At 37.4% G+C, this 8,848-nt stretch overlaps 1 protein-coding gene across 1 annotated transcript; it reads right to left on the bottom strand.

Annotated features, from left to right (window-relative positions):
• Positions 1-6,178: 6,178 nt before the first annotated feature.
• LOC131336277 (probable inactive patatin-like protein 9) lies at positions 6,179-8,489 on the bottom strand. The gene is made up of 2 exons (XM_058372069.1): positions 7,263-8,489; positions 6,179-6,639 (listed from the first exon to the last, which is right to left on the bottom strand). Exons 1-2 carry the CDS (start codon positions 8,190-8,192, stop codon positions 6,415-6,417), a joined length of 1,155 nt encoding a protein of 384 aa, XP_058228052.1. The 5' UTR covers positions 8,193-8,489; the 3' UTR covers positions 6,179-6,414.
• Between the last annotated feature and the right edge of the window lie 359 nt (positions 8,490-8,848).

Below are 8,848 nucleotides of genomic sequence, written 5' to 3'. Positions count from 1 at the left end.
TAATAAAGTGGTCAGTGTTTACTGTTGATGTTGACTATGACTTTAGGCCAACTACAATTGGCCAAATCAAAGAAAACATTAATTAGTAGTGACCCCATTTCACAGCTCCCCAATCAAGTCTTGCCTTCTTTCGTGTTTTGGGTCTCGGGTGGCGCATGCCGCTGGGCATTTTATTCGTTTAACCGTTGTATTTTTTTTTTTAAAGATTATTAAATTTCTTTTTGTCGAGAGTTAAAAAAAAGGCTTTCAATTTAACCAACAATTGAGCACTAGTTCAGTTTTCTTTTTGACTTTTATAGAATCCACGTAGTGAAACGGCTTCAGATAAATGAAGAGAAAAAGAAGAAGAAGAAGAAATGTTAGATTTTATTGCACACCGCTCATCAAAGCCAGTCAAACTTAGCTAATATGAGCATATTTTAGAGGCTACTTTACTTATTACTAATTGGTATTAGATTGGAACCTTCCAACAAATTTAACAAGAAAGAAGAAGATCAGTACACGTCTAAAAGGGTAGTTCCAAACTCTCTTATAATTACTCCAAGACCAAAAGTGCTAACATCATATATCCATGGGGTCAAGCATGAAATCTTTGGGGTTTTCTTTTTTTATTGATTTAAAATATGTTTGGTACGTTATTGTAGCCATAAGCTCAAGAAAGCATGATATGTAGGTGAGAGTGGTGTGCTATCACTTAATTATTATATGTAATAATGGGATTATTGCCCCCAAAATCAACTAATTTTTAGCTCCCATTCTCCCATTCTCTCCCCACCTTTTCTTTCTCTCGATCTGTCTTTTGGTAGTATAGTGTTTTTGGATAACTCGCAGTATCTAGGTCAGCGTATATGCACTTCAACTAAACTCTAAAAGTTATCCCATCTCTTACTAGAGGAGCCTAATTACAACCCGAGCAATGCAACATATGAATTGACTTCGATCACAAGAGTTGATAATATTTAGAAAGTTTCGAACATGAGAGGCCTGAGATGAAAAGCAGTCATATAAATCTCGAGGAGTGTTAGGAACAAAGAAAATAGGCAAAGAAAAGACCCTTAAAGTGTACATGAATGGCTCATATTCACTGTGCAGTGAATCTGAGCTGTTCATGTACACTTTAGGGGTTTTTTCTTTGCCCATTTTCTTTACACTTAGCATTTCTCATAAATCTCAGGGCACCAAGTTAACCCTTGAGATTCTTTTTTGGTAGTGTAGGTCATAATCATTGTGTTTAATTAGAGATACACACTCATGTGATCATTTGAAAAACCAAATTAATTAAGCAGGTTTGTGATAAAATGGCCGACCAGGCACTCAAACAATCCGCAAATCTCTCTCCCTCTCTCTAAAAGTACTCAATAATCCTTTTGGTTTATCTTCATAATTCCTCTCATGCCATCATCTTTAATGACAGGTTATTTTTTCTAGTATATCTTCGGAATCAATGGAATGGCGAATGGGATTCCAATCTAAGAAACTATTGAGTCAATATTGGTACCTAAGAAAAGAAATGAATAAGATAAAAGGCTACTCAATGGAAAAATAGATCCTACTTTTACCTTATTAATTTTTTTTATCTTCACAAGTTTCTAGCATTGTTTATGTAACCAAAACATCTACTCCATTAGAATCTAAGCTTTTACTGTATACTACATAGGTGTCGGGATCTTTAAATTTTTGATAACGTACAGTGGCTAGTTATAAAAAATATTTAGAACCCAAAAAAATATACTTTGAAAAGGTAAATCAACGACACAGATACTATCGTTGATTAATTTTCTAAGAGTAATTTCGGAGTATATTTTTTTATGTACCTAGCATTGCTCTCAAATAAACTATGAATGATTTCTCTAGGTACGTAATATATGCTTCAGCCCCAAGTGATTTCCCTCCCCACCAAAAAAAATAAAATAATAATAATAATAATAATAATAATAATAATAAAATAAGTCCCAAGAGATCACTGGTTTGTGGACAATGGCAAATTATTAGACCAAAGGATTAAGTTACTACTACTGACCATTTTCGTTTTTGTGCGTATTGATTCTTTCGATCGAGACAAATTGCAGAAAACTATAAATACAATACATAGATTCTATAAACTCAAGAAATTGCACTATAGACTAGTTAGAAGATTGATAGAGAATAGATATTCTAAGAACAGCCTTAGAACAACGTAGATGGCACAATGTATTGACTAGCTTGATAAGAATGGAAAAGTCTAGGGACAGACTTTTTGAACTGTATCCGGAACCATTGAATGAGTGCGGACCCACATGTATTGAACAATTCTTGATCGATTCAGTTATATACATGAATATTTGGTCGTAAAGGTGATTAGCATCTCGAACTCATACTCTAGATCTCTATCGATCTGAGACTATCAAACCACTCCAACCCATCCATTCAACCCTCCTCTATTTGAGAGTATCGAATTTTGATCATCTATATTTAGAAGATGAGAGAAAATATAGAAAATCCTCTCTATAACACGATGCACCTTTTTTATAGACATATTTGTCCTTGTGAGCTTTTGCTAATAAATTTTTATACCAACCATATCTTGCTAATAAATTTTTATACCAACCACATCTTTATCTTTATGAAAGTATCAAAATTAGTTTTTTTTTTCAAATTCATAAAGTGATTTAAAAATAGAGGATTTGTGGTTTGAGTAAACATGAATAGTAACTTTCTCTATAATAACTTCATGAGTAAAAAATTATTTTTGACACTCTCAAATGGAGTATTGGATCGGAGAGATCTTCCTACAAATAGTGTTACAAGATGGTGTCATGCATATAGCACTCAATGATTATTATTATTTTTTTGTCAATTCAAGTGATGTAACCAACCTAGACTCAAATCTTCTCCCGTCCTTTATTTGAATTGGACGGGACAATTGAAATCTAAATTATAATCAGTGACGGTTTGGATTTGCTCAAAGACAAACAAATTTGAGCAAATCCGAACCCTTAATTATTTCAAGGGAGATTTAGTGATAAGTCCACCATAGATATTTTATAAGCCCACAAGTCCACCTAATAGTTTCATAAAGTCACAAGTTTACACAACCTAAACCCTAGTGTACCCTATGAAAGTGCCTAAAACCCTAAACCCTATGAAAGTATCTAAACCTCTAAAACTCTATAATATGATAGTGGACCCTAAAACCCTATGAAAGTGCTTAAACCCTAAGGTATTCTACGCTAGGGTACCCTACACTAGGGTAATCTACCCTACCTTATAATAAAAAAGTGCACCCTAAAATCTTATAAAAGTACCTAAACACTAGGATACTCTACCCTACTCTAGAATACCCTAAAATGGGCTTGAGACCTTAAAAAATTAACAGGTGAATTTATGGGCTTATAAAGTTTACATAATGGACCTAAGACATGGTCAAGATTTGGACTTTCTTGTCCAATCCAAATTTTGGATCGGAGAGAATTCTAACCTAATTACTAAAACTTTGATCAGAGATTCTAAGATGAAATTGGTCATCAATATTGAAGGTCGTTAAAAAAATGCAATTATTGTGTGTGGAAATTTATCTCCAATCATAGTGCTCAATCTCCTCTCACATCCACATCTCTTCATAAATACTGTAACCATAAAAGTGTAACAGTTAGATTGGGTTTGTTGCCTCGGGATCTTAACACATATATAGCCTCGATCATAAGAATAGATTCTATTCTATATCTAAGGCCAAAAAACTAGCCTCCATCTATCTTTTTATATAAGCTAGGGAAGGAAACTTCCAATTTTTGGGTTACAAAAGGCTGAAAACTTTGTTCTCCCCCAAAACTCCACCCCCTATTCAAAAGTGCACTTCTCTAGTGGTACAATTTGGGAGATTATACATCCAATTCAAATATGATTGGGGATGCAAATAAGTCGAGCTAGCTGGTTTAGCGCATTGAGTGCTTGAACATAAATTAACAAAATTCATGCTCGTCTATTGCTTGTGAAATGTGATTTTGGCACGTGTACGAGTTTAACCAATGTAACTAAGTTGAGATCTTGGTCTTGAAAACGAGCTCGAAAGGCTAAGACGAAGCCTAGATTAATTTCTTATCGCGCATATACACGAAAGTTACATAAACAGATGCACATCTTATTAGAAAAAAGTTGGGTGCGCAATATTATGATACTATATATATTATGATCAGACTTGATTACAAAATGGGTTTAAAAGTAAACCACTGCTCATGGCCAACATTCTCCATCACAAGAACGAAGTAGTAGTAGGAGTACTCTTTTTTAAATCTATCAAAAACTACCACTGAGCCTCAAAAGATAGATTCAGAGTTAGGTTTCCCTTTTGATGTTGGTTTTGAGTGTGATATATCCCTTTCACCCATTGGATTCGATTGCTTCGATTTAATTCCTTGGCCATGCTGTTGGAAATCATGTGCAAGGGCTGGCTTTAATTTGAAGGGGCCGGGTCTTGTCTCTTCTTGTAAATTTTCAGTTCGTAACTTCAGTTCTTGTAGGCAGTAGGTGAGGTGTCTGGGCTTTTAAGCCTTTAGGTGTTTAGGCTGTGTTCCATATGTTTGTATGAACCTGTCTATTTGGGTGTTTTCTTGGTTGGCATCTTGATAATCAAGGGATTAGGTCTCGGACTTGGCACAATTTGTTGCCATTTTCCTTGTCCTTTTAATCTTTGTAATCATCAAAGATTAATAAAATTTATTTTGCTGTTTTTTTTTAAAAAAAAGTTCTTGTAGGCGGTACTACTGGTGACTTTGGAGATTGGAGTTTGGAAAACTTTTTTGCAGAACGTGTTCTTATAGTCCCTCAGATCGATTGAATCGAAGCGGAGAATGGTGCTGTGCGGTATTCGAGTCGTCCGTTCTCAAGTCCCTTGGTTAAGATTTCATCTCAGCGATGAATGTCTCGGATGCTAAACGATGAAGACAAGATTTGAACCGTTAAATTGCCAAACGGAGAGTTCGGATGTCGCACAGCGCAGTGCTGTGCTGTGCGGTGAATGCACATGCACATCCACAACTTCAATGTACTACTCACAAAGGAGTAGCTTATTATTGGTTACTCTCAAAGTAAATACAGGACACTTGATACTCTCAGTCAATGAATTAGCGTAACACGCGCGAGTCATTTTATCTCTTAGCAACTCAATAAAAGAGTGAAGTGTTGGCGTTTTACTCTAAAAAATTACCGATAGGAGTACCTTGAAAAATACGGTACCTCATGGTACCCCGGAGCGGTGAATAATTACTCCCAATTAATAATCGTTGAAGTAGAATTAATGCTTTTTCTATTGGAGAGAATGGGAAATCTTTCCCTTCGTTAAAACTAGTGAAAATATTAGCATCGCATAATTTGCATATTAACTAATGCGCCATCTCTCGAAAATCTACTCTATTACTACACTAATGAGAGGAATTAATGTGTATATATAAATGGATGTGTTATTAACTTATTATCATTGTTTAATTTCCTACAAATGCACAATAAGATATAGACAGTACGTTATGATTTTTATTAATTACTACTATATATATCTCTATTCGGATCTTTATCCCGATGTCAATATCCAAATTAAGCATCAGTATATGATCATTTTCTCTTCCGAATCTAAATCTAAAGTTACCAATGTACCGAGCTAGCCGAGCTTTAGAGTGTCGAGCCCGGCTGGATTACTAGACGAGTCAAGCCTTAACAAATTGAACCACGAGAGCAACTCGGTTTGTTTGCAACCCTAACAAGCCAAAAGGATGTAGGAAAAAAAATTAGTGGAAACGGGGCCTAAGTAGTTCTCCAGGGAAGTTTTCGATTTCTATTTTCCATGTTAAAATTCAAAGTATGCATAAAATGTTGTCATACGCTCCTTTCGTTCCAAATTGTTTTGCATGTGGGATCTCTCAAAAGATTGTCTAAATCTTTAAATTTATAATATTTGTTATATTCAGCATAGATCTTATTTGATAGATTTTAATTAATTTTGTTAAACAAGAATTCCGAAATCATAAAAAATATTAGTATAAATTGTGAAATATAAACAATTATTTGAAAGGTTCAAAAAAAAAAAAACAAGCACGACAATTTGGGACAGAAGGGGTAAGGAGCAGTAGGAGAGATAAAAATGAGCAAATAACTCTAAACAGAATAAAACAGAACGCTAAACGATGACAAGAAGTCAAACTTCAAGAAATGAAAAAAGAAAAAAGCCTTAATTAAGTCATGGATAAAAGAGTACAATACTCAACACTTAAAATTACACGAAATGCTAAACGCTAAAAAGCCTTAATTATAGTACTTAAAATTGGGACAGGAGACTTTTAATAATGAACCCGAGGAAGGTTCTTCTGACTTCTAACAGAACAAACAACAACGGTTAAACTACAAAAAAAAAAAAGTACAAAAACCTAACAGCCGTTAGGGAGTTGACTAACAGCCGTTAGGGAGTTGCGTAGTAACTGCCGTCTCCTTGCACGGGCTCGGTGGCAGGCTCGTACTCTTTCCCGATGCAACGAGCCGTTGCGCGAGCCTCTCGATCCGCTGCCCGTTTGTCTCCGTCATCAACCGCTTCCCGCCAAACGGCAGTGACTCCACCCCTCTCTGGTTCAGCACCTTCTCCATCATCATCGGCTCCGCGCCTCCCGTGCCAGTTGCCTGCGTGTTTTAAACCGCGTTATGTAGTAACGGCTCAACGTTCTCCGTAATCAATTTTTGGTGTACTCGTAAATCAAGTGAATTGCAATCACATGATCTCGTTTAATAATTTCACATGTTATAAAATTCCACACGATCCTTTCGTGTACCAAGTAAATTGCAATCACATAATTGTGTTTTACATGATTTCGTAGCTGCAATCCATTTGATACATGTGTACACCAATAAATGGGTACAAAGGATCTCAGATGGCCAGTAACTACATGTAACAATAAGAAACGCATATTAAAATCTTATTAAGTTGGAATTTAACATTGTCAAGTAGTTATTTTCTTTGGATTGGTTTAATTTTATTTTTTTCTTAAATTTCGTGAAAACATTTATTTTTCAATTCCATGTCAATGAGGGAAATTAATAAAGATTAAAAACATAAATCTTGAATGAAAATCATGTCGATATTTGAAATGAAAAAATATTTCAATTTATTTTTTTGCTTACTAAATTAACTTGCTGTACTTTTTTCGTTATATTTCTTTTACTTTTTCAATTGTCCAGTACTCCTACTATTAAAAACAGCACAAATAATTCTAAATAAAATAAAGCGAAAGTAGAGATCTAATTACTTGAATCCTGACGTAATCTGCGCGATTCCAACAAAAAGCGTTCCCAAGCATTTGGTCGATGGTTTCAGACACACCGTCGAGAACAATATTCACAACGGAAGCCGTTGAGCAGTCGCCGTTACGACGGGCTTCGAACTGAGAGCGGTTGCATAACGGACCGTTACCTAAAGACAGGACTAACAGGTCTTCGACGCCATTAACGGAGGGGAAATCACGTTTGTTGTGCAGAACGTGAGTGACGGCGGCTGCTGCGGGGTTGTTCATAACTAACCCGCCGTCAAACGCGGAGCACGAGGTTTTTCCGTCGACAGAACTCAGATTAAACGGCTTGAACATGGACGGCGTCGCCAACGCTGCACGACAGACCTTCCAGAGGTCGAAATCGTAACTCGGTGACCCGGACGCGTCGGCTCGGGAGAAAACGAACGGCGCAGAGCTTTTCAGGTCGAAGCAGGGGATAAGGAGAGGCTTACACGTGTCCTTCAACGTTAACGGCTTGCCGTCATCTCTCCTCAGCGCGTCCTTCAACGTGTTATCGATACTCTTGCCAGAAAACCTCTTTTTGCGGCGAAAAATACCGACGGTTACGGGCTTGTACAAGTCGGATTGCTTCACAGTGAGGAACTTGACGGCGTCTCTAGCGGTGAAGAGAGGCCGGCCGTTTCCGTCGTCGGCGGCGAGCATTGCGGCGAGGAGAGCGCCGACTCCGGTACCGGCGACGATGTCGAAGAAGTCGACGATGCGGGAGTTAGAGTCCCCGGTTTTCGCGCGGATCTGGTCCTCGAGGTGTACCAAGGCGGTGCTGGCGACAATGCCAGTGGTTCCGCCGCCGTCGATGCTGAGGATTCGCGTCTTCTTGTCCTCGCCGTTGCAGAGCCATTTCTGCTCGAGCTTTGAGAAGATCTCCTGCGTCAACGTACTAAGGTCCATTTCTCTCTCTCTCTTTCAAGAATGAGAAAACGAAGGAGGAACAGTGAAGAGGAAGGATCAGTTTGAAGGGGGAGTGACGTTGAATGTTTTTTAGGAGAAAAATCCGTGAAAAAGCAATTACGTCTGGCGTACTCACACTTTCTTACTGAGAGGCATTAATGGCATACGAAATCTGTGTGTGAGTGTGAATCTCAGTTATATTCTCTCTCTCTCTCTCTAAAACAGTCACTTTCTGTGATTTTCTCTCTTCAAGTCTGCCTGCTAGACACAGTTAAAGCGAGAGTGAGAGAGGAGGGGAGTGTGGAAGGTTTTGGGGTGCTAGTAGTTATATATAGGCGCGGATTCCTTAACATGTTGCTCGTTTCGTTTTTTAAAACTCCACTCAACTGTCCGGGCCGGCTTACTTGTTATTCGTACTTGAACAAATTCTGAGAGTCTAATTTTACCGTCCATTTGTGGGAAGCCCTATTATAGGAAGAGCGAAGCTCTATATGAATTGTCTCCAAAGAGGTTGATAGTACCTAAGAGGTTTTGAACTGGAGAAACGTTTCAAACTTTTGGGCTATTGAAGAATTTATTCAGTTCTTAATTTTGGGAGCTCAGAATTAATCGGGATGCGCGCAAGATGACCCCCGTATATCCAATTATAAAAAAAA

Source organism: Rhododendron vialii, chromosome 1a (assembly GCF_030253575.1).
Source record: "Rhododendron vialii isolate Sample 1 chromosome 1a, ASM3025357v1".
NCBI lineage: Eukaryota > Viridiplantae > Streptophyta > Magnoliopsida > Ericales > Ericaceae > Rhododendron > Rhododendron vialii.
This window is presented reverse-complemented; position numbering and strand designations above follow the sequence as displayed.

Bases quoted from the DNA above. Each gene is read 5' to 3' on its own strand.
- LOC131336277 (XM_058372069.1), bottom strand. From the start codon at position 8,192: ATGGACCTTAGTACGTTGACGCAGGAGATCTTCTCAAAGCTCGAGCAG. The intron at 6,640-7,262 runs GTAATTAGATCT...TAAAACACGCAG, and splicing joins CAGATTACGTCAGGATTCAA to GCAACTGGCACGGGAGGCGC.